This window comes from Engraulis encrasicolus, chromosome 8 (genome assembly GCF_034702125.1).
Source record: "Engraulis encrasicolus isolate BLACKSEA-1 chromosome 8, IST_EnEncr_1.0, whole genome shotgun sequence".
Classification (NCBI taxonomy): domain Eukaryota; kingdom Metazoa; phylum Chordata; class Actinopteri; order Clupeiformes; family Engraulidae; genus Engraulis; species Engraulis encrasicolus.
This window is the reverse complement of record NC_085864.1, coordinates 16,718,532-16,745,058: the sequence shown is the minus strand read 5'-3', so window position 1 is coordinate 16,745,058 and position 26,527 is coordinate 16,718,532. Positions and strand designations below refer to the sequence as shown.

The 26,527-nt window shown below is 45.4% G+C and overlaps 1 protein-coding gene across 1 annotated transcript; it reads left to right on the top strand.

Annotated features, from left to right (window-relative positions):
* The first annotated feature begins 1,721 nt into the window (after positions 1-1,721).
* Positions 1,722-23,497, top strand: tsr1 (TSR1 ribosome maturation factor). The gene is made up of 15 exons (XM_063205061.1): positions 1,722-1,871; positions 2,113-2,216; positions 2,310-2,538; positions 2,649-2,783; positions 3,165-3,613; positions 4,145-4,289; positions 6,181-6,356; positions 11,288-11,511; positions 12,832-12,991; positions 14,686-14,796; positions 16,603-16,735; positions 20,727-20,843; positions 21,721-21,861; positions 22,346-22,420; positions 22,915-23,497. The coding sequence occupies exons 1-15, from the start codon at positions 1,754-1,756 to the stop codon at positions 23,091-23,093; spliced, it is 2,496 nt and encodes an 831-aa protein (XP_063061131.1). The 5' UTR covers positions 1,722-1,753; the 3' UTR covers positions 23,094-23,497.
* Positions 23,498-26,527: the final 3,030 nt, after the last annotated feature.

Genomic DNA, 26,527 nt, shown 5'->3' with positions numbered 1-26,527 from the left:
AAGAGAAATTCACATTCTATTCCCAGGAATTCATTACACAGATCAAGTGGGGCACTTGTGATGACTCAGTGAAAGGTAAAAAAGCACAGGCAGGCTATACATCTCTCTTTTTTGCCCTAACCACAAGCATCCAATAGGTGTGCAGGACAGGAATCAAGACTCTGGATTGGCTCTGGGTCGACCAATCTGCTCGGATAGTGCGAGAGCGTGGTGCTTTGCTTCTGTATCCAGGCGAATGTAGAGCTTTGAAGCTTACAGAGGATGTAACATGAATGGGAATACAGCTCAGAGAGAGTACAGTGTTGTGCTGCGTTTTATTATGCTAAAGGGCCCCGCAAAGTATTATGTAATCCGTTGAGAAATGGAACTAAAAACATAAGCTATGATAATAATGAACTGGTTGGTGTGTATCCACAGAATTTGGACATAATATCTGCATCTGGATGTAATAAAGAACTTATATGTAATCCATAAGGGTCAAGCCTATGGTATGTTGTAATAGAGTATATTTTACAGTATCATGTGTTGTAAATGTGTTATCTCACATCAATTATACTTCATAGTACTGATACAAGGCAGTCATTTCACATATACCAATTGGAAATACATGGAAATTTATGCTGACTCCTGTTGAGTAATAATATATGTCAGAAAGATATTAAAACATTTTTTTTTTCATTTTCAATAGCAGGTCAGTCCACACAGAAGTTTTAATCCTCTTCCAGCAATGGTGGGAGAGTGGACAGCTAGGTGAAAACAATGAAAGTCTGGCAAACCCTCTCTGAGAACTTCCTCCAAACCATATCTCTGCCTGCCGGCATTTCCTGCGATCAACCTCACTGGACTGTGTTAGTGAATGGGTGACACAGCACACAGAAAGCATGAGTGCGTGTATGTATATGTGTGTGTACAGTACCTCAGGGAAATGTATTTTAGAAAGGGCAATACTATTTTAATAAAGTGAATATTGTAGCAAGAAATCAGGCCTACATGACAAGCAAATTGGATCTAGTGTTAGCACAGATCACCTCCTTGGTAGTGCACAGATTGATATTCCTGACACACAATCAGCTTAATGCTACCACCTACAGGGCACATTTGTAATTTCATTTTTTTATTATTATTTTAAGCTTGGATTAACCCCTTAATGCACGCCGTACCTCCAGTGGCACGCTGTAATAGTCATTGAAAAGTTAAATACCGTAGTACTACAATACTATAACATAACACAGGGCCTTTAGTAATGCACTACAACTTGGTCATTGCCATACTGGTAACAGCAAATGTATAATGCCGTGTCTTAACAGGTTAACAACAGGATTCAACCGTGAGAGCATTTATCTGTGACCATGTACAGGGCTGTTGTTAATTGTGTTACAATTTGAAGGAAAACGTTTCGCAATTCCAACCCCAGTAATTGCTTATTTGAAGGCCCCCTAACAAACCAAAGGGGTCTGTGGAATGGATTATACATGGACTTTTCCCCACTTTGTTGCGCTACTACAGAAAATGACAGAGGTTCAACAGTCTACTTCAAATGCCTCAATAGACATCGGGAAAAACTAAATCTAATGACTGGAGATGCAGAAAGTATTTCCTTATTTTCTTCCATTTGTATGCTGAGTTGCAGTGTCTGTGGGAAGGCAGCAGGTGACACTCACACATTGGATGAGCTCAAAATCAGGCGCAAGCGAAGAAATGTAGTGGCGCATCCAAATGACGTCACTGAAAGTTTTGGGCCACACGTGGGAAGATGGCTCCCAGTGAGGATCAACAGCAGGCACATCGGCCTGGAGTTTTTAAACAGAAAAATAAATCACACAAACATGGCAAGCATCGGACGAAAGGTGAAATCGGACGGGAGAACAAGGGTTAGTATTTTACAAGCTAAAAAATACGGATGGATGTGAAATACTGGGTGCAGACAGTAGCCAACGAAGGGTACAGCAGTATGCTAACACTATCTTACAATATTTACAGTTCTACTTCACTGTCTTAGTTCATAACAGATCAAAGACAAGGATTGGACTAGTGAAGAGTACACTCGTTGACCTAAGATGTCCAGTTTCTCTTAAATAAACACATTGCATACATTATTGTGGTTCTCGTCAGGCCGCGTTGCAGTTATGGCCCTGACGAAGAAACAGAGAAGAGAAATAAAGAAAATGGATCGAAGACATAAAGCCAATCAACTACGACAGAATAAGAAAGACTTGGTAAGTAGTCGTTAACGTATTTGTATCAATAAATAACATATAACCAATGGCTACAGGATTGTTAATGGACGTGATCGGCTGTTGTTTTGTAAGGTGCTGACGGAGAAACGTCGGCTGGGCAGCAAAGATGGACCTCCACATTTGGTGGTAGTCGTCGCCCTGCATGCCGATGTGGATGCTGCAGCTGTCACGCGGATGCTGAGATCAGAGGGCGCGGGGGGACTCGTGCAGGAGGACCAGGGAGTGTGTGGAGCCACGGACAGCTTTGGAATGGTCCTCCCTCGGTTCAAACAAAGGTTCATCTTCCATCGCCCAGACCCCTGTAAGCATGGAATGCATTTCGACACAAGTAGATAAAGTGCATAAAATTAACCTTTTTTTTTAGAGTGGCGTGTCTTGACGTTTAATTGCCTTTATGTTCTTCTTTCACAGCTGATTTGCACTCTTTACTCGATGTTGCCAAAATCGCAGACAGCCTTGTTTTTGTGATGGAGCCTACGATTGGCTGGGACAGTTATGGAGAATACTGTGTGTCGTGTCTGTTTGCTCAGGGATTGCCAAGCCATGGTAAGTCGCTGGTAGTAGTTATCCTCAACCTATACATTGACAAAAATGTGTTATACCTGTGCATGCCCATTGTGTCTAGTATGATGCATAGCAATTCTATGACATCTATATTTTGCAGGGATCACGTCATTTCTGTCTGTGTGTTCACTAACCCGAATACGCTAGCAGAAAAAAAACATATCAGAGGCTTTGATTTCTCATGAAGCAGCACCCTTTTGTCAATTACCATGCAATACTTGAAGTCACACACTGATATTGTTGTGGAGCACTGTAACAGTAATGCACTTTTTTGTTGTTCATTATGGATTTAAAAAGTCAAGACTACATTGTTAACACCGTAGATGTATCATTATTTTCACTGTACTTCTTGCCGCCCATCAGCTCTGGTGTGTCAGGGGGTGTCCGACCTGGCCCTGAAGAAGCGTGCCGACTGCAAGCGCCTGCTGGCCAAGCAGGTGGAGTCGCGTTTCCCCGACGCCCGCCTCTTCCCCCTGGACTCGGACCAGGACGCCACGCTCCTCCTCCGCCACCTGGGCGCCCAGCGCCAGAGACGCCTGGGCTTCCGCTCCCGCCGACCCCATCTCCTAGCCCAGCGCGTGGCCTTCACACCCAACCCTCCTGCCCAGCAGGGGGCGCCCACCACGGGACTGGGTACGCTGCAGGTGTCTGGATACGTGAGGGGTCGGCCTATGGACGTCAACAGGTTGGTGCACATTGTGGGCCACGGAGACTTCCAGCTAGGGCAGATAGATGCGCCTGAGGACCCGCTGCCCATCCAGGCTACAGTTCGGGCTGCCAAGCCGGGGCGAGGAGGGGACGTGGAGATGATGGTGAGTCAGAAAGGACACTTATCAATGGGTTTGCAGCAGCTATAGATGGAGAGAATATTTGTTGTCGGCCCTGCCGTGGCCAAACCATGCGGCTGACCGGGGTTCGATTCCCGACCCGGGTCCTTTGCCGGCCCTTCCCCGTCTCTCTCTCCCCACTCGCTTCCTGTCACCACCTTCTATCATAAATAAAGTCAAAAAGACCAACAAAAGAAGGAATATTTATTGTCCTTTCGGAAGATCCTTCTGTGCCATTTACAGTACGTCAGATACTGCTCGGTGCTGAGGGAGCTGAAATATTGTAGCATTGATTGCTCACTGTAATGTTGACAAGATAGTATAGTCATTGTATTGTTCATAGCTCATCTTACATCTGTACCACAGGGCCATTACACGGTGAATAAGTGGCTAGAACCCAGCAGTTGACTCCCACCTGAATGTATAATTGAGTGAATGAGAAGGCGGGCAAGTATGCTGCTGTTATCCATGTAACCAAGTATGTGTAAAGCTGATGGTGTGTGTGCGTGTGTGCAGGATGGTGGCGATGGTGGTGGTGGTGTGAGGGTACTGATGAAGGCTGACGCAGGCCAGAGGGCGAGCCTGCAGGCGGAGGCCGAGGTGGACCCCATGGATGGGGAGCAGACCTGGCCCACTGAGGAGGAGCTGCAGGACGCTGATGGTAGGCCAGACCACAACATCCAGGGGCCTCATGCAGGAGGACTGACAGGGGGATGTAATGGAGTGACCATCACTAGGGTTGTGGGTGTGTTCTGACTGTCACGCCAACGAGCCTGGCTCTTTGGTGTTGCGGTCAGAGCCCCAGTTTACAACCCTAGAAGGTCCGGGTTCAAGTCCCGGCTTGGCAACTCTACTCCCCTGCGCTACAGGGGCACGAAAGGGGCGGCCTGTTGTCCCGAGTCCAGGGGGAGAGGGGGCCCACAGATGGATTCTCATTACATTGTATGTATTGGATGGGGGGCCCAATAAGATGACTTTGTCTTGGGCCCGACCAAAGCTGTCAGCAGCCCTGGCCTCATGAACTAAGAATTCCGTAATTTACCACTGAATCTTTGCGCATGTGAGAATCTGAAAAGATAGCTATGCACCAAAAATTTCAAATACATCAGTCCATGCATGAACAGTTTTCTATACTGATTCACATGGTGCCTCCGATTTCACATGAAATTTAGTACACATGCACTTTTTTCATTTTTAAGTCGTCATTAGTACATCTGAACATTTGCATGGAAAGTTACTTGCATAGCTTTTTTGGGCACAAGCATGAGGCCCAAGGGGCAGATGTAAATGACAAACCATACAATAAGATAAACAGAACCGTGTTTATGTGATTTTTCATTTGTTTTTTTATGAGGGTGTATGGTATGTGTATATTGGTTACAAGCTCTCACCAGTGTGACCGCGTGCATGTGTGTGTCCCTGAATGTATGTATACATCATATACATTTATTTGTATTATGGTCATGAAGAGGTCACACATTTGTCACTCATTGTACTTTTATTTCTCTCTAAACTAGCTTCACATGCTCTCAGAGAACTTCATATGATTACCGTTTGTTGTATAGGTTTACCGCAGTGCACGTCGCTGTAAATAAAAACAGCTTTGTTTTGAAGAAGGCAGCTTGTCGGTGCCCAACGGGTTCCGCCTGCCCGATGTGTTCCCTTTGCACACTGCACATGCGCAGTATGACGTATACGGAAGAGAAATTGCCTGGTCTGTTCCGTTAATTTCTTACTTTCTCGTTTTAAAGGACCAGTTCAGTCAATTTCAATATGCTGCTGTATTGCTCACGCTACCCTTGACTTGTCAGTACCCGGTGATGCCACATTTTTCGGCTCAGCCCTTTCCGAGATATGAGCAATTCTAATGGGGGCAGCGTTTGTTTACATTTTTAAAAAATGAGACATAGGCCAACTCCAAATATTTTCCCAAAAGGTACTGCTGTTTGCTAGTTGTCTGCTGATGTTTTATAACCTTTTGGATGTTTTTGGGAATAAATAAAAATGTTTTTTTGAAAAGAGCTGCCCCCATTACAATGACCAGGATCTTGGAAATGGCTGAAGAAGAATAAAAAAAAATCTCAGGCACTGACAAGTCCAGGGTAGTGTGAGCATTACAACTGCATGTTGAAATTGACCAAACTGTCCCTTTAAGTGTTTATTTTGCAGGAGAAAGTTTGCTTTTTAAACTGTCTGTTTTATAATAATACTGGTATAGAACCGTCACAGCAGCACTAAATAAGGTCACCAACTGGTCAGCTAACCAACTAACTATTCAGAGCACAATATCACGTTATTTACAGCGTCAAACGGCATTTGATGTAAAACAACGATATCAAGTAAATATATAATATAAATATATAACATCTCTCTTTTGTGTTAATGTTCTGGCGGCTGAAAAATAAACATTTAAACGTGAAAGTCATAAGGGAACGGATCGGGCAGGCGGAACGCGTTGGGCACCTACACTGCTACCTAACCTCACTATAAAGAACGCGGGCCACAGTGCGATGACCTAGCTCCCTGCTTGTGTCTGCCCTGTTCTCCTCCAGATGAGAGGAAGAAGAAGAGAGTGATGAGGGTGCCAAAAGGAACCTCCGAGTACCAGGCAGCCTGGATCAACGAGCAGGAGGATGGAGATGAGGATGACGAGGATGATGAGAGCTGTGATGATGATGATGAAGATGACGCTGAAGACATGATGGAGGATGATGAGAATGAGTCTCAGGTGAGAGAGAGAGAGAGAGATGGCGTTTTAGCTATTTAATATACCAGAGAAGGGGAAGAAATAGAAATGTTCTTTTACAGGGGTGTGCTGTACAATAATATGAGCCAGTTATGTCAATTATTATTTTGTTTGTGTGTGGACATCAAAGCGTATATTTTTTTGTATGTGCCACACATCAGCACTTGCAATGTGCAAAGATTTCTTGCCTTCAGTGTTAACCATTTGAACCAGGACAAAAATGATAACAATGACTCTAATTTGGGTATATAAAGAAATCTTCAACTGAATTATAATGATCAGACTATACGATTTCTGTGTAGCAATAGCTTAGTCAGCTCTAGAAACAGTGCAGCCTTCCAGTGATTCATCAATTAATCAATCAAAATGGATTCATATATAGCACAATATCACAACTATTCAGTTGACTTAAATTGCTTTGACATATACACATTCCTACATTCACACACCAGCTCAGGAGGCTCTGAAGAAGACGCTACATGAGAAAACACGCACGCACGCGCACACGAGGACACACGCGCACACGAGGACACACGCGCACACGAGGACACACGCGCACACGAGGACACACGCGCACACACACGCACACGCACACACAGACACGAGGACACACACACACACACACACAATGTATAGTCACAGTCTTTGCCATTTGTAAGTAATGACTCGTATTGATGTAGTCATGCTTATAAATGTCATCCCTATAGGTCCTGGTATGAGCAGGCTTCATGTAATTATGACGTGTGGGTGTGCCTGTAATGTCAATGCGGCAAAAGTGAGCACATCAACAGTTGAATTGTATTGTGAAACAAGCGACAATGACCTTGGCCGTTTACCAATGACCTTGGCCTAGTCGGTAGCAAGCGTCGCCAGTGACGACAATCTTGACACCATTCCGAATCGGGAGCGGCCAAGCCCACATTCTTGCATTCCTTTCGTGACGGAGCCTCCACGCGTTTGGGTGCGGTAACGACATTTGTGATCGAGAGAGCCAAGAATGCGGCATGGTGGAAGTTCTTCACACTATGTCTTTGAGTCACGCTGTCGCACAGGAAGTCGCCGGTATACAAACCTTAAGGGTAGCGTAATGTCTGAAAGTGTTGACGTGGTGAGAACGGCTTCGTCCCCCTCCCCACACACGTTTGCGGAAGAACAGCAAGGGCCAGTTCTGCACACTGACTTGAGTCAGCGCCGCTTCTGTTTGTGTGGCGGTTTCCATGGTGGTACTCGTATCAAATGAGAAAGTGGGGGTGGTGGATAGCTGTGTGTGTGGAGGGAGGCAGGGAGGGAAGTGTGGGGGGGGTGTTTGGTGGGCTTGAAGGAGGAAGGCCAGACAGGATGTGTAAGGCCCGGAGGTCGAGCAGACAGCTCCTCACCACCACCACCACGCAGAGCAGATGAACAGACAGACAGACAGATGGCTGGAGGGAGAGACAGGCAGATGGGCCAGAGAGAGGGAGACAGACAAGTGAAGGGGACAAGAGAAGACGGATAGCACAAGCGAAAAGGTGAAGCTGCCGGTGGGTATAGAGAGAGAGAGAAAGATGAAGAAAGGAGTGGGGGGAGAGAGAGAGAAGAAACGGGACTTTGTGAGAGATGGACAGACAGATACAGGGACAGATAAAGAATAGAGAGAGACAGACAGATAGACAGCGGAAGACCAAAGGTGGAGACGCTGATGGGCACGTAGAGAGAAGGAGGTGGATAAAAAAGAAGGGAAGACCGGGGGGCTTTGGCCTATGTGGAGGACAAGTGCGTGGGCGAAACCTGAGGGTGGCGGGGGCGAGTCCGGGATGGGACGGCACAGGACACGGGACAGGACGTGATGTGATAATGGGGCCCTGGGTGCATACGTGCCGATGTGTAGGTGCGCCGTGCAGAGCGGCCCCCCCTGTTTGTTTTCCCAGCGTCTGCCTTTGCCGGGCCAACATAGCCCAGCCGAGCCCATCGCACCACCACCACCACCCCCTCACCCCCTCCTTGTGCCAGGCTTGCTCCCCCGCCTGCAACAATAGTGTTTGGAGACGGGGGTCCCAAGAGAAGCCTCCCTGGCTTCCTGCTCTTTAGACACGGCTTCCTCCCTCCTGTGAGAGCGAGAGAGCGAGAGAGCGAGAGAGCGAGAGAGCGAGCGAGAGAGAGAGCGAGAGAGCGAGAGAGAGAGCGAGAGAGCGAGAGAGAGAGAGAGAGAGAGAGAGAGAGAGAGAGAGAGAGAGAGAGCGAGAGAGAGAGAGCGAGAGAGAGAGAGAGAGCGAGAGAGAGAGAGAGAGAGAGAGAGAGAGAGAGAGAGAGAGAGCGAGAGCGAGCTTCTGTGAGTGGGTGGATGGCTCTGTGTGTTGGGGAGGGGGTGGAATGAGGGGTAAGATGGCCATTTATTTATACCACCCCCCCCCCACACACACACATGCACACACTTTGAATGGGGGAAGCTCTTCATGTTATGGAAGTACCACAGGGGCCTCACTCATTTATTTTCATTTTGCTAGTTTCGCAATTAGCATCCGTTTGATGTCTGCGTGTGACTGAGCTGGAGTACAAAAGAAAGTGCTCGTTTTTCTTTTTTTCTCCTGTCTATTTGTCTTTTTGGATCAATGGGGGCGGGGGGTGCGTTGTGAACAATGGAGGAAGTGGTAGTGGGAATGATGGCGCTGCTGGCTGATTATTATTATTATTGCACCTGCCATTGTTCGGACTGGGCTCGAAGCCCCTGGTGTGTGTGTGTGTGTGTGTGTGTGTGTGTGTGTGTGTGTGTGTGTGTGTGTGTGTGTGTGTGTGTGTGTGTGTGTGTGTGTGTGTGTGTGTGTGTGTGTGTGTGTGTGTGTGTGTGGAGGCAACACACACACATACACACACACACCTACCTCCAGTCGTCGTCCCCCCCTGCTGCGAGAGGCTTGCCCTCTCTGTGTCGGACCGCGCAGAAACAGAAACACTGACTTGGGTCCCAAAAAAAGCAGCGTCACCTTTAGTGGTGAACTTCAAAAGCGCGGTCTTGACTTTGAGGCACTTGCCGTTATTGCTCATTTCCTGCGAATCCCCTCAGTCATGTATTTTTAGAGACCTTGTGTAAGAGCATGTGTGTTTGTGTGTTGTGTGTAGCCATAGACCGTAGTGGTGCTAGACCGGTCAAACTGAAATGGCACCTATATTTGTTGCACATTTGTTATCTCTATCTAATACTGTATTTGTAGATATTGGCTTGCATAATAGAATATAAATTATCATGATGATTTATTTCCTAAATTCAGCAATCAAATATTAACATTAATTAATTAGTATCAAGTAATTAGTATCACTTCAGAGTGACTAGACCCAGGGATGACTGGAGCACTCAGCAACTTTTTTTAGAGGTTTTTTATTATTTTGGTGCACAAAATGACTGACGTTTCGGCGCACCTGCGCCTTCCTCAGACTCTTTTCCCCAATGAAAGTCTATTGCAAATACCAGGACAGAAACTGCTGGAGCTGTCTGTGCCAGACGGTGCTCCTGGTGTTTTTACATTTACGTTTTTTTTAAGTTTTTTTTTACTCCAAATACATTTGAACATAATTTCACAGATTGTCACATGCAAAAAATAACACTTTTGAGGACAATATTGTTACGTGATTAATAGTCATTGATTAATTGCAAAGCCTCTAATTATTTGATGAAGTTTAACGTTGATTTAAAAAAACAAAAACAAGTCTCAGTCCTAGTTAATACCCCAGATGTGCTCAAGCAAAAAGAGAAAAGTACTAATGATTCCAGCATAAAATTAAACCAGGCAAATACGACCTGTGTGTGTTATTTGATTCTTATTATATGGTGCGACGTCATCGGTCGAATGCTCCATTCATTTCAACGGGGCTCCCCAACGTTCGCACGTCTGTTATTTTTCGATAACGGACGGGTTGGTCTATAACAGACCGCTGTCAATGGCAACAAGACTTTTCACTGCTAAAGCGACTTTTCAACAAGACAATCAGCTGCTGTGATAGACAACACCTGTTGTCCTGGCTACCTAGCTGTTGCCTAGCGGTGTTCCACAACGGCACTGTTTTGTTTTGCGCAGCAACAATCTTAACATTAAATATGCCTAAAGAAATGTCCCCGCCATGTGTGAATCATTTAAGTATACCGGTATCCATATAATAAGCGGGTTAACTTTCGGCGAGTCGGTCGCTTTGTGGAATAGCAGCACTTCAGAGAGAACAAGACCCCTCCGCTCCGCGTTCGCGTCTAAAGATTCTCTCTGTCGTGCTGCTATTCCACGGTAGCGACCTTCTCGCCGAACGTTAACCCTTACTTAATGCAAACAACTGATGCGCAAGGGGAAGTTTACTGTTGTACTATATGTCATACCCCAAGAGTAAACCAGCTGCCAGGTGGCTGGTGACACCAGAGACTAGGGCTGCACAATTAATGGATCCAAAATGATCGGAAATCGTGATAAAATGGTGAAATCGAAGTCGTGATTTCAATCGTGATTTAATCGTGGCAATAGTGACCTACCTTTGAGAGCGTCCTTGAAGCCAGAACATTATGACAGGCTGGTGTTTCTGGCCAGAAAGTTTCATGCTATTGTCTTTACATAATTATTACAATTCATTTTGTTTTGCTCATCCCGTATATAATTGTTGGTTATATTTCATCTTGTTATAATTTTCAAAAAAATCTGCAAAAAAATCAATAATCGTGATTAATGATCGTGATTACGATTTTGACCAAAATAATCGTGATTGTGATTTTTTCCATAATCATGCAGCCCTACCAGCGAGAGGGAGAGCTTAGAAAAACGTTTGTGACACTGCGTTCATTACGAGCCACGGCCAGGTTTTACCAGCCGTTGGCTAGTTGGCAGGTGCCCACTGTCTTGTCCTCGTACCCACAGTGATGTGACCACTCGCTCTTGTTTCCCTTCGTCCGTGTCTCACAGGATGGAGGTGAGAATGGAGGAGGAGAGGAAGAGGGTGATGATGATGATGAGGAGGAGGAAGAAGAGCTGGGCTCCACGGATAAGGGTGGCGTAGACCAGCGCTACGACGCCACCATGGACCCTGTGGAGGAGGAGGACGGCTTGAGGCGCTACCGCGAGGCCCGCGCCCACCAGCTCTTCCCCGACGAGATCGACACGCCGGTGGACGTGGCTGCCAAGACCAGGTAAGGAAAGCCAGAGGAAGCAGAGTTCGAAACACCCGGCCCACAGCCAAGGATCCTACAGCGATCAAAGCCTGTGCAGTCCAGTGCTGTGCAGTTCAAGCCCAGCCCGGCTCCTCTTCCCTGGACTTCTTAAGACACGCAGAGATACTTGCAGACGAACATGCACACACACACACACACACACACACATATAGACAGGCACATACACACACACACACACACACACGCACACTGAGTGATATGTACACACAAACGTGCGTGCCCACAGACACACACACACAACACACAGACACACACTCACCCCCCAGACTCCCCAAACCCGCGTGACCCGGAGTGCTTGTGGAGCTGGAGCCTCTTCACAGGGCCAGAGCGTTTATGAATTGGACATTTCCTCATGCGGCCCAGGGGAGGCCTTCCTTTAGCTCACCACTCACCTCTAGCTATGCCTTGCCTTGCCTGCACTGGGCTGGCCAAGGGGGGGAGGAAGGCTGGGCTGAACTGGCCCGAGGAGCCGGGTGCAAAGGGGAACCTCGTAGCCGAGAGAGAGAGGGAGAGAAAAGGAGAGAGAGAGAGAGAAATGGAGAAATAATGATTCAGAATTGGGGAGAGAGAGAGGGAGCCGGGGGCAAAGGAGAGCCTCGTAGCCTAGAGAGGGAGAAATGGAGAGAGAGGGAGAGAGATTCAGAATTTGGGAGAGAGAGGGATACAGAGATGGAGAAAGAGAGTGTGCCAGATAGAATACAGTACTATGGAGTGCAGAGAGAGAGAGAGAGAGAGAGAGCTATGGAGGGAGATGGACAGGCGTGGAGCGTAGCATTAGTCTCTTGTTGGAGCACCGTGCTCTACGTCGCTGGCCCAGAGAAACCAGAGCATCGTCAGAGGGAGTCGTGCACCATGTGTTGGAGTAATAAGCATGGAGCAACCTGGCCTGCCCTGAACCATATTCTGTTTCTGACTTTTTTGTCTTTTTTTCTCCATTGCTCTTTGGCTTCCCATCTCGTTTCTTTCTGCCGGTGCCAACCCATCTACTCTACGTCTGTCTTTGATGTACTTTTCTCTCTATCCCTTTCTTTATCATTCTCTTTGTCCGTACTTTTTTTCGCTTTTCTTTTTCCCCGTTTTTCCTTTTCACTTTTTTCCCCTCTATACCTTTTTTCGCCCTGTCCATCTCATTCTCATTCCCTTCCCCTGTCATTCACTCTTCCTCACTGCCATTTCATTTGTATTTCGTTGACCCTTCTCTCTCTCTCTCTCTCTCTCTCTCTCTCTCTCTCTCTCTCTCTCTCTCTCTCTCTCTCTCTCCCCCTCCTCCTCCTCCAGGTTCCAGCGCTACCGGGGCCTGAAGAGTTTCCGGACGTCCCCGTGGGACCCTCTGGAGAACCTGCCCTTCGACTACTCTCGCATCTTCCAGTTCCAGAGCTTTGAGCGCACGCGCCGCCGCGTCCTGGCCGAGAGCGCCGAGGAGGACGAAGGAGCCATGGTGTGTGTGTGTGTGTGTGTGTGTGTGTGTGTGTGTGTGTGTGTGTGTGTGTGTGTGTGTGTGTGTGTGTGTGTGTGTGTGTGTGTGTGTGTGTGTGTGTGTGTGTGTGTGTGTGTGTGTGTGTGTGTGTGTGTCAGACGTGGATATTAACTTCACAAAATATCAACCTTTACCAGTCACTGGCAACTACTATATGCTTAAGTACTATTTGCTGAAGTGCTCGGTACTCTGATTTTACCAGCATTTGGCTGCGTGTGTGTGTGTGTGGGGGGGTTAAGTTTCTAATACACTACTGATGGTCAAAGGACGTTAGAGTTACAGTCTGTAACAACTGTGTTTGTCAGATGTGCAGACAAAATATTTGGTCGTTCCAGACATCTTCTGTTCTATCAGGGAAACACTCTCCAGAAATAAATACTGTCTTATTCCCAAATCAGAATTTGAACAGAATAAGGCTGACTATGTGCCCGTGTGTCAGCAGCACATGACCCTACAGCCTAATTTGTACATGTAATCATTCTACCTAGACCAGAGGGGGTTGAAGAGTTCACAGTCGAATGTAATAGCTGTGCTTAGACTACCGACTCAAGCAGTTCAAGCATTCACATGCAACTGCATTCAATTGGTAAATTACTTTATCCAATGTTAAGATCTTGATGTGCAGTAGCTTTTTCCTGAATGTAGGAACAATGTAGGACAAAGTATCAGCAAATCGGCTGCCGTTTAGCAAATGCATGTTGTTGGAGATCTCTGTTGGTGTTGGCACATCTGCAGTATCACATGTGAAGGATGAAGAAGAACCCTCGGAGATGCCCCTAGTGTAGATTGTGTTTCACGAGGGCAGGGCAGTGCCAGACGGCATTCCTTGGAAGGAACGCAGTGGCCGGGATGAGAGGAGAGGAGAGGATAGGATAGGAGAGGAGCGCACAAGTCTGTGATTGAGTTTTAGTATGCAGGCACTGGCACAGACCCAGAGGCCACTCGGCAGCCAGACTTAAGTTTCCCCAGACTACATGTGATTCTTGTGGCTGGAGTTAGATCACTTTGAAGGACTATAGGCAGTGCTTGAAGTGGATAAAAAGAGGTGCAGGAACCCTGGTTTTCCGACAGTCATCAGTACCAAATCAGTACAAGTCACGTTTTTGTAGGCCTATTGCCTGCACGCATTTTGAAAAACTTGTTTTGAACATATAAAATGTGGCTCACGAGATAGTCTGCCGGTACGGTGATGATGAAAATTGTGAGGAAGCCTTGAGTCCCCCCCACTTCAAGCACTGACTATAGGTGCTCTGAAATCAGCGCTGACAAGCGGAGCTGTGCTTTGTCACGTGTATGTCTTTAGGGAGGGAAAGTGGGCATGTGTGTAGCGAAGATATACTTGATTGATCTTGATGGACAGTACAGCAGCATATACAGTACATAATACACATTGGACAAGTTCAACGAATTGTTTGTTTTACACAGCTCTGCATGCATGCATGCATTCACTTCGCTAGGGAATAGGCCTGTGTGCCTGTGTATTTGGATGTTGCTGGTTTCTTGTAAATCGTGTGTGTGTGTCTGTCTGTGTGTGTGTCCGTGTCTGTGTGTGTGTTTGTGTCCGTGTCCACGCGCAAGTAAAGTGAATTTGTGTGTGTGTGTATTAGGTAATTCTTTATTTCCTTGACGTGTATGTGTTTGTGTGTGTGTGTTAGGTGGGCTGGTATGTGACCCTGCACGTCCTGGATGTGCCTCCCTCTGTGCTGGAGAGCTTCCAACAGGGCCGACCGCTAGTGCTCGTCTCCCTGCTGCCACACGAACAGAAGGTACGGTACAGTACAGTACAGAACAACATTAGGTCATTGGACACTCCCATAGCCCCTTGACATGCCGCATTGCCACTGAAATAGTCACTGAAAAAGCTTAACTATAGTGCTACACCACTGACAGTGCACAAGGCGTTAAGTAATACATTATAACTTGGTCATTGTGTTGTGTTCAATGTAAGGCCTATGTCAGTGTTCAATGTAAGGCCTATGTTTTAGTCTTCATAAGGCTCTTTTCCATCGCCCGTTTTCTTAACTGGTTTCAGCTCAACACGGCATGAATCGGCCGCTGTTTACTGCTTTACGATTAGCCAAGTATGGCATGGTACGGCACGGCACAGCTCGAAAACCAGTACTTGTTTTTTCGGGCTGGCTGAACCGAGCTGCGCTGTTTCTTTCGCTGCCCATTACCCAGAATGCTGTGCATCAGCTCACCTGCAACGGTGAATAAAAAAAAAACAATCATGGCGACCACCCGTTCTACTACCTTTCGAATTCTTTTTAGTTTGACACTTAGTTACTTTGATATTAAAATTGAAGCTGAAAAACCAACATTGTAGTACCCAAATACAGTATATCACGAAAGTGAATACACCCCTCACAGTTTTGCAGATTTTTGAGTATATCTTTTCATAGGAAAGCATTACAGAAATTTCACTTTGACACAATGATTAGTGACCTTTTAACAACATATTTAACCGCTTAAATTTCTTGTTCACTCAGAAAAAAAACAAAATACAGCCATTAATGTTTGAACATGTACTCACAAAAGTGAGTACACCCCAGATTAAAATTCGGTAGAGAAGGGGCTATGTTGGCTCGAATCGTCCCGAAATGAAACGAAATGAAAAGGGATGACAAGGGAGGTCATCAGTGTGCGTTTCAACCTTTCTTTGCATTGAACTTTTACATTTTGAGTCTGCATCTGGCTTAAATAGATTGGTGTGAGATTTGAATGCAATCCTATGGAGAATATCATGATCTGCTTCAGTAGTCACAGTGCATGTTGACATGTATGTTTCTTTTAGGTGTATTTCAGATTGCCAATGTTGACAGCATTCATGCATCCCCAAACCATGTCAGTCCCACTACCATGCTTGGCTTATGAGAGGATACACCTTTTTTGTAAAACTCACTTGTTTACCACCACACATGCTTGACACCATCTAAAGCAAATTTGTTTATCTTGGTCTCAAGAGAGATGAACAGACCAAGGATATGGATCACTGGAACCATCTCGTGTGATCTGAAGAGACCAAGATAAACAAATTGGCTTTAGATGGTGTCAAGCATGTGTGGTCATCATTGTGTCAAAGTTACATTTCTGTAATGCTTTCCTATGAAAAGATACACTCAAAAATCTGCAAAACTGTGAGAGGTGTATTCACTTTCGTGATATACTGTATGATGCTGCTCGAAGTATTCATAGCCTACTTCAATAGATTAGATATCCGTCTGCCTTAGGCTAGTCAACTAACCTACATAAACTAATGCTGTGGGACGACGTCAAAAACATAGCTCAGGCTAACACAGTTTGTAATGGAAACAAAAACCAGCCCGACTGAACAACACCACTCACCTCGACACTACATAGCCGCATTTTAAATCACCTGCCAAAATGACTAGTACATGTTAATCTTACTACCCAAACACACACACTTTCTAATGGGTCAAAGGGGCTAACAAGTATTCTTCTCTACCAGCCAAACTGAATGTTCACTAGCATTTGGCTGGTTGGCTGGTGTTAATGTAGAGTCCTGGTGACAATGTACTATCTCCAGTTGAATAACCTCCTTCCCTCTGCAGATGTCCGTGATGCACATGTTGGTGCGGCGTCACCCCAGCAACACTGAGCCCATCAAGTCCAAACAGGAGCTGGTGTTCCAGTGCGGGTTCCGGCGCTTCCGAGCCTCCCCCATCTTCTCACAGCACACCTCCGGTACCAAGGGCGTAACTTTATGCTGACAATTGGGGGGGTCAAGATTTCCATCTAAATGAATTAAATGGCTGAACAGTTTTCTTCAGTATTTGCATGTACAGTTATGTATGTTACCTGGTCATTTGTGCCTCCTGCGCTGTCTCTTTCTGTACTCTCTCTCCCTGTTTTTGGTCATCCGATTCTCCTTCGCCTCGTTCTCTCCCTCTGTCTTCAACTGATGCACTTCCTCCATCACCTCCTTTCTGTTGCTCAACTGCTACATCTCCTCCGTTGCCTCTCTCTCCTTCAACTGCTGCACCTCCTCTGACACCTTCATACTCTATCTCTTGAACTGGTTCACCTCCTTTGTCACCTCCTTCTCTCTCCCTCTCATCTGTGCTTCCTCGTCTCTCTCTCTGGACACCCGTCTCTCTCTCATCACCTGTAGCTCCTTGGCCTTGGATCTCTCTTTGGTGACCTGCACAATCAAGTTTTTGAACCTGATATAAAAAAAACCTCAGTTAATGTTCAAATGGCTTGGCAGCAAACTCACATCAGAGTTTTAGAGAATGCATTTTCCCAATCAGGCTTAAGTCAAGCTGTCAGAAAATCTCCATTTGTAATGTGGCATATAGCAATAAAGCAAAGATGAGTTAATTAATTAATTAATTAAAAACATTCCTACCCTTTGCTTAGTAGGCCTAATTCATATGATCAGAAGAAAGCTACAGTCAGAGATGGTTGATAAAATCTTTGATGCAGTGCCAAATATGAATGACATATCCCAACCATCAATCACTAATCAGGATGCTGCACAAATAGGATCTCTTGTCTGCTGTTCGCCATGTTGTTATGATCAGAAGAAAGTTGCTGTGGTAGAAATTAAAGTAGCCTGCTGGCTACATAATATCCCATATCAATTATTTTTTTACAATTGACTGTTGTTGTTTTTTTATATAACTAAATATACAGTGGCGACTGGCGACAAAAATATTGAGAGGACCTCCTCTGTCTCACTCCAAGCACAGCCACGCATAGTGTTACGCGAGGAAGGAACCCCTTTGTCTCCCCAACCCTCTCTGGTGTCTCTCTCTTCATTACTTCACTGGCGAAACAAACTGTAATCGCTTGGCTGTTGTCAACAAATGCGATTTTGAAAACAAAATATAATGCCACAATACATCTTATTTAAAATGGATGTGTTTACTATTGGTGTCAAAAAACTTACAGGCATTTTGGTTCAGCTGCATTGAACAAGCTTCTCATGTGAAGTGGATACTATCATAGGAAATCACGCAGGCAACTGGACAGGTGGTAACCAAAAACTACTTAAATGACGTGAAATAAAACAAACAGACGTCCGATTGCTAGGGTTTCACAACATGTGTTGGTTTGAGGGAGTAAATATCCCAAGTGCTAGCCATCAACGAAGTACAAAATAGCCAGCCACGTCCAGTGTTATTGAACTAGCTGTCTGTCGTAACCTAGCATAAAATAGCTATATAACTAACTGACAGGCAGAAAGGCAGTGGTACACTATGGGTTCTCAAAACACTCGGAAATAATGTCTCTTATGCCAAAGACGCATCCACGCATGATCATGTGGCAATTGCAAGTTAAAAGTAGAAAAAACAATTGCTCAATACTTGATCAAGCTGATCGCTAATCAGTTTGAATTTGGGATAGTGGAGAAGAGGATTACCCATTGAGACCTAACCCTAAATTGCTTGTATGTGGCAGTGTATGATAATACGTGAAATATAATCGGGTGGGACTACACGTCCGGGAGTGATAGAAACACCTGGGACTACACGTCCGGGAGCGATCTCAGTTGGGAGTGTCCATCTACCTCCCCCATTGATTAGTACGTACTACGTACACAACTAACGCAGATTTGGGGAATACCAAGGGGGGCAGGGGGGGTTACATTACAACATGATTAAACATAACTGAACGAAACTATTTTTCACTATTTTACATAAAATGGGTAAAGTTGTTCATGCAAGACAAGTACTGTAATTATATAGGGGGGGTTGTACAATTATATAAGGGGGGTTATATTGTCAGGGTTTGAAGTCTGGGGGGGTCAAAACCCCCGTAACCCCCGTGGAAATTACGCCCATGTCCGGTACTGCACCTCCCATCCTCTCACCCCTCCTCCCCTTTTGTAGTCCTGCACCTCCTCACATCTCTGGAGCTCGTTAGAGTTCAGAGTTCATCCTTATCACCCTTGAGTTGTGGTAATCCTATCTTTTCCCTAATAATGGCATCTATCTGAACCTCCATCGTCTCCTCTCCTCCCCTTTTCTAGTACTGCGCCTCCTTACATCTCTAGGTTGATGAGGATGAACTCTTAACTTGAATCTAATGAACTCTAGAGTTGTGGACCTCCTGTCTTTTCTCTCGTGCTGGCATCTGCCTCCCCCGTCTTCTCAAAGCACCTCTCCAAAACCGTGCGCCTCCTTCATCTCCTCTTTTCCACACTTCTCTTCTCTCTCCATCTCGCATCTCTAGAATTGTGGACTTGTGTTATCCTCTCAACCTAGTACAGTTCGCCTCCCTCATCTTTGCACATAACATTTACATCTAATAGTTATAATAACCAGGCTGAAGTTGTGCGCCGTACCATAGAGACCCAGGTTTGAGACCAGTCTCCTGGGTCATTCCCCGTCTCTCTCTCTCTCTCTCTCCCACTCTCTCCCTGGCCCTGTTCTATCCACAAGAACGAAAAATATATTAGAAATAATGATTTATACAATTTCATACAATGTTTGACAGAAACACAGTTGGCAATTTTTTTCAGTACAGTTGCGGGATGGTATTTCACAGGAAATTGTACATCCCAGGTGGTGGCTATTGATAACGTCAAGAAGGCATCTTGGATTATATTATACTATAATTATATTATATTATATTATATTATATTATATTATACTATAATTTATAGAACTCGACATGAATTCCATGTCTTCTAGCAGATAAAGTGAGGGAATGAGTCAATTCCACAGACACAAATATGCAGTAATTTGTAGAATGAAAGACATGAAAGTAGTCATAATTCACAATATGTATCCTCGGAGCACATCCTCACAGAAGTTACTGTGCTTTCAGCTCAAACAAAGAACAGTCTCTTCAACTTTCAAAGGCATCTGTAATCTTTAACCTTTCTCCCTATTTAGTGTGAATAATCGTTGAAATGTAGCCCAATTTGTCGTGTTAGTTTTTGTTAGCGATACCATCTGTCTGGTTTACTTCCACTTACTAGGGCCATTGGATGGGCTGGCTGTGGGTCAGTGTGGAGTAATCACTATTTGTAAATAATTTGATTTAAAAATAAAGATGTCCTGCAATGACTGGCATTGGTGGCGGGCCAAAAGAGGTTTAGAGCCTTGTGAAAGTTTGGAGGGAATGAGTCTATTCAGATTAGGGCTGTCCTAAACGATTATTTTTCTCCCGATTAATCTATCAACAATTTTTTTCGAATAGTTGTTTAGTCAAACGATTCATTTTTCAAGTACTCCAGCACTTTAATCTTCAAGGAAATTGGGGGGAAAAAAGAAAGAAACCGTTAAAATTAGGTCCCTGAGCTCACAATGAGCTTTAAATTACTTAGAAACTTATTTACTCCGAGATGCAACGTTCAATTCATGCGGCTGGGCAATTTTGGGTTTCAATAAAGTAATAAAGCATTAGTAAAGTAAGTAAAGAAGCATTGAATTAGATGAAACGATTAGTCGACTATCAAAATTTTATAGTCGATTAGTCACGATGAGTCGATTAATCGTAGCAGCCCTAATTCAGATCTGCCTTGTTATGACTGAATGATGTCCATTGACCTATGCATATCTCTCCCCTTCCTTTACTCTCTTCTCTTTCCCCTCTTTCATCACTGTGTCCTCTCTTGCTTTCTGACTCTCTTCCCCATTCGGATTCTCTCTCTCTCTCTCTCTCTCTCTCTCTCTCTCTCTCTCTCTCTCTCTCTGTCTCTCTGTCTCTCTCTCTCTCTCTCCAGCTGACAAGCATAAGATGGAGCGTTTCCTGCGGGCCGACGCCCCGACGGTGGTGTCTGTGTACGCCCCCATCACCTTCCCCACCGCGGGGGTCCTGGTCTTCAAACAGAGGGACAATGGTAAGCGACTTCACATGAGCTATTTGCGATGATGTGAGCGTGTGATGCGTGTGTGCTCCCGCTGTGCACGTTGTTTGGGCAAGCGTCTGAAACGTTTGAAACGTCTGGCACTGTCCTCAGATGTGTAACCGAGGTTATGGGTGGCAGGGTGTGGGGAACAAGATTGAACCGCTGAAAACTAAACTGCGAAACACTAACACTTAATTGGTAGCCACGTTTTTGGCTCTGTACAGAACTGCTCAGAGATAGCATTATTATCTTGTGTCTCCTTTTCACACACATTGAGCATATTGTGCCCATTCAAGTATGATGCTGAATTCAGTGATGTGTCTGTATGACCCATCTCATTGATGCATCAGTGATGTAAGCCTGTGTTTCCATCCCTTATCCCTTTAATTATGGTAATTAAAAAGCCTTCATCAACAATTTGGAAAGATCGCAGGCCTCTACTGGTTATCTGGAATACAGGGCAATTTCTGGTGGACCGACAGTTCTCAGGGCCCAATGCTGTTTTCGTTTTTTTTTTCTTAGAGACTGGCCCACATTATAGAGAGGGCTGTGCGAAAATGCTCCATCCTTCATTTGGTCCCAGTTCGATCTTCGTGGTGTCTGTGTTGGTGTTTATAGGCATTACAGAAGTCAACAATTAATCAACTTCAGTTGATTAAAACGTTAAATAGATTAAAGCAATGAATTGCAATTCCCAGCTCGACTGGCGAGAGATCCATGTAAAATGGGCATAACAGAGTGTGTGTGATGAGTGGGAACATTTCAGTCACCTTTGAATTAAAGAAAGGAATAGGAAATGAATTTAAATTTAGCATTTTATCTCATTTTTTATTTAAATGAATGAATCGATAATTTACATCCCTAATAGGCATGCAGGACCTGGTGGGCACGGGTACTCTGCTGAACTGCGACCCGCGCAGGGTGGTGCTGAAGAGGATCGTGCTGAGTGGACACCCCTTCAAGATCAACCGCCGCTCCGCCGTCGTCAGATACATGTTCTTCAACAGGGGTGAGCACATCTTTGAAGAAAAAAAAAAACAACAAAAATGACATTTTATTTTTTCATAAATTGTTTCAGTGGGTAATCAACTTTAAGATGGAGAGCTCCACTAGATTTTTAAGATTTTATTGTCCCATGATGATGATCATTTTCACAGAAAACCGGACCGAAAAATTGTTAAAATTGTACAAGTCACTAACTGTCCATAGCCACATTGACTTTGAAAGAGCTGGCTTTGTCTGTAGACAATTCCACTTGTTACTTTAATGCCCAGAACAAGCATACGGTTTAGCTACTACTTAAATGTCACTTTTTATTGCTTTTTGGCTCTCAGACTTGTCATAAAATAGATGTGTCCTGGTGACCATTGCATTTCTTCCTGTTTGTCCTAGTTACGGTTATATACCAGGCCAGGTGATGGTAATATAAAACAACAGCCATTGCTATTGAATGCAGAGATGTTGTATTAATTTCTCTTTTTTTTCTCTCTCAGATGACATTCTGTGGTTTAAGCCAGTCGAGCTGCGCACCAAGTGGGGACGAAGAGGCCACATCAAGGAGGCCCTAGGTGAGCAATATTGTCACACCACCAGAACCTGTCGTCACCTATACACTGATCTCCGAACTCTAGCAGACCAAATCCATTACCTATCTTCTAAGATCCATTTTTCCATACAAGACTTATACTCACCCTAATCTCATCTGTAATGTATAGGTCCTTGTAACCGTGCGGTTTCTGGTCTGCAATTGACGACTTGATTATCAGGGCAGAGTGACTTTGTGTAGATTAGGGTGGAGACCACTTCCTTGTTAAGAACTGCACATAGATAACAATGGACTCTCCCATTGAATTAGTGCTTAATGAGTGATTGTGTGTTTGTGAGTGCATGTGTGTTGTTACAATTGGCTCCCTGATTAGAGGTGTGTACGTGTGTGTGTGCGTGTGCGCTTGCGTACGCGCGCACATATGTTGTTAGCTCTGGAGTGCCCATTGCACTCTACACATGTCATGGTTTGGTACTCTGCCTCAACAGTGTGTCCTTTTCCCTTTCCCCACCACAGGTACACACGGCCACATGAAGTGTGTGTTTGACAGCCAGCTGCGGTCCCAGGACACAGTGCTGATGAACCTCTACAAGAGGGTGTACCCCCGCTGGACCTACGACCCCCACGTGCCCCTCCCCCTGCCCTGGGTCAAGCAGGAGGTGGAGGTGGACATGAGCGAAATCGACATGGAGTAGAGAATCACAGGCGTGCAAATAACCCTCACCCAGGCCTGGACCCCGTTTCTCCAAAGCATCGTTGCTAACCCGTTAGCGACTTGGTTGCAGTGCAATTTCCCATTGACAACCAAGTAAGGAAGTTCCTAACTTAGTTAGCAACGGCACTGCCAAGAAATGTGGTAATATGGCACTCATGGGCATTTCCCGGCGGGCAGACAGTCCTCGGGCTGATGCTGTGGGGTTTTTTCCCCTAGTTTTAGAGAGCAACGCTCAAAAATGCCCGGGCCATATTTTGGTCCCAGACCACCCCTGCCCACCCCTATAAACAGCGGATGTTCTATTTACAAATATCATGTGTATGTATTAATAAACCCATTCTTTATGTGTCCCCCATAAACTTTTCTGTGGTTTTATTTTCTTATTTCTGAATGAGTGTATAGGCCATTACTTTAAAGATTATATCAATTTTAGCCACCAGGTGGCAGGCATGTACTGGAAGGGGGGATAATGGAGAGAGAGAAAGAGAGGTCCCCTCTCAGCCAAACTCTTGGATAAGATACACACAGCCCCTAAAGTGAAGGGCTGATTATCTTTTAATGGGCTGAGCGCAAACTTAACAGGCCTGAAAATCTCCGAAGGGGCTGCAAGTTCTTGCAAAAGCATCGCAGATAGATACCATCTTAAATGTTTAACTAGACGTGGATATGTGTGCTTCGAGGAAAAGAAGGTCCATGTGGATTTGATTACCGTGATATCCAAGGTTGTTATACTCAAGAAACCCGCCGTGCAAGTATTTTGTAACGCATCAAGTTCACAAGCCCCAGCCCCAACCAATGCATACAGTGTCAAAGTAGCCGTGGCGAAAAGCTTATCCCTTTTCATACTAAATGAGTGTGTTTCTCGCCTCATTTTTCATCGCGTTGTCACCCAGTCAACCGTATTTTAAGAGCTGCAAACAACTGTTAATAAATTGAGTAATTAATAGCCCCCGCCTTCCTGATTTGTTTTAATAGAATAGCCTTTTTATAGCATTTGGAAAAGTAGTTTTGCCGTTTGTATTAGTGGAATCGGGGTTGTGTGGGGGTGGGGGTAGGGGTGTATTGTGTAAATTCCTCCCCTGAAACCTCAAGCGGAGAATGTTGAATGTTGTCTCGGGCTTCACGTTGAGAGAGTTGGGGCGAAAAACCGCATCTAAACAGGCGCGAGTAAATAGTTGTCTGAGTGTGTTTTATTTCATACTCGACGCTCGGGCCCAAACCTCATGGAGGAGAGAGGATCCGCCACAGCTATGTTAGGGTTATGGGTGGGAGGGTTGGGGTTGGGGTTGGGGGGGTGGCAGAGACTTGGGTTGGGTTGGGTTTTGAGGTTGGGGTTGGTTGGAGAGCGGGGGTTCCGGTCAGCAGCTATCAGTCTTTATGAGCTCACAAGAGACACAGTGGGAAACGTCCAAGCTGACTTATTGTCCATCTCTCAAGCACACACACACGCACACACACGTTTGATTATTTGGATCCAAGAGACAAGCAACAGGGTAAAAGATCCAAATATTTTGGAAAAGGTATTTGACATGTTGATAGATCTTAGGGGCTACACACTTTTACGTATAGCGCCAGTCCTCTTATTGTTGTAGCATTCAAAATTCATGGATAAATAAAACATCTATGTCTCCATATCTGCATACTACAGGTACACACACACACACACATGTGCGCGTGTTCGCGCGACACCCGCCCACCAAGCCACACACATGTACAGTGTACACAAACTCATCATATATACAAAAAAAATGTATAGGCTGTGCACACAATTACTTCACACATACAGTATGTACATATGTGTATGTACATATAAACATAAATATATACAGTACATATATCACACATCTCATCACTGTGTGTGTATGTACATGTACGCACTTAATATATATATCTTGCATGTGAATAGGCTTTGTGTGCATACATGGGTAGTGCTTAGACCCAACACACACAGGCCACTCGTACGCAAACCTCTACATACCTACATGCATAGCTTACACACACACACACACACAAACATGCTTGCACGCACGCACACACACACACACACACACATAAGTCACACATGAATGTGATGGGTGTAAGTTATGCTTGTGCTGTATGCCAGTAAACGTGCATAAACATACACACACATATACACCGATGACTAGATGTGTGCTACTCCCTAACACCCAGAACTTATAGTCCTCTACAGTTGAGAGGAGGGGGGCAGGGAAGCTGACAGGGATTGACAAAGGGGTCACTTGTCCTGGGCCCAGGGAGAGAGAGGGGGCCCCAGAATTGGGTCTTCATTACATTAGGCATTTTGGGTTTGGGGCTATTCTTGGGCCCGGTCAAAGCTGTCACAGCAGCCCTGGTAGGGTAGGGGGGGGGGCGGTGATTGGAGAGGGGAGGTGCAGGCCGTCTGCACTTCTCAGCACTGGGGGTGTACTGCCTGCTCTCCCTCTCCCCCCCACTTCACTTCACCTCGGCTCAGCGCGCCCCCTCCCTGGTGGTCTGGTCCGACCTGAAGCCCCCTTTTCACCACCACTCAGGCTCACACGCGGGAGAGCACGACCTTGCTGTTGTTTTCTCGCCGGATCCCCAAAGCCTTATAGTTTTCTTCCCTCACTCCTCTCCCTCTCTCTCTCTCTGACACACACTCTCTCTCTCCCTCTCATTCTCATTCCTACTCCCTCCCATCTCCTCCCTCACCACCACCAGCGCCATTCCAACCCACACAATCTTTTTTTTTCTCCCCCCTCTCTTCCTCTCGTAGCTCTTCTGAGAAACAAATGATTTATGAATTGTAATATTTATCATAAAACACAGGGCCCTAGCATGCTCGCAGCTACATGATTCATCCCTGGGCTGTGTTGGGACCCAACCACAGGCGCATGCCAATATGTCTGGGAAAAGAGAAGGTGAAGACTCGGGCTGGGAGCGCAGAACACGATCCAAGAAAGCAAGGGATCAAAAGTTCAATACATACATTTTTTTTGGGGGGGGGGGGTGTAAAGGAAGAAGGAAGGGGAGAGAGATCTTACTGTGAATTTGATTACTGTGGAAAAAGTCAAAATAATGATAAAACAATCGCGCAAGGGTAATACTTCTTTATTGCCTTAGGGCTGTGCTTGAAGCTCTGGACAGTTCAGTTAAAGGCACTCAATTTATTTTCTAGGTTCGTTTTTTTTCTTCTTCTCCTCATTCGTTCTCTTCCTTCCAAATGTGCGTTGCACTGGGGGCACTGAACAGGAGATGTGTTAAACACATCTTGTTTAAAAAGGCTGAAAGGGTGTGGTGTGGCCTGGCCAAATGTTCGTAATCTTCGGGGGAAATTCAATCCTCCCGCTCCAGAATTTGTCAACTTTGTGGACCAGATGCATAGGTCTCTCCCCGGTCAGTCACCTGACATCCCTCCCAGCCAGCTTCCTGCTC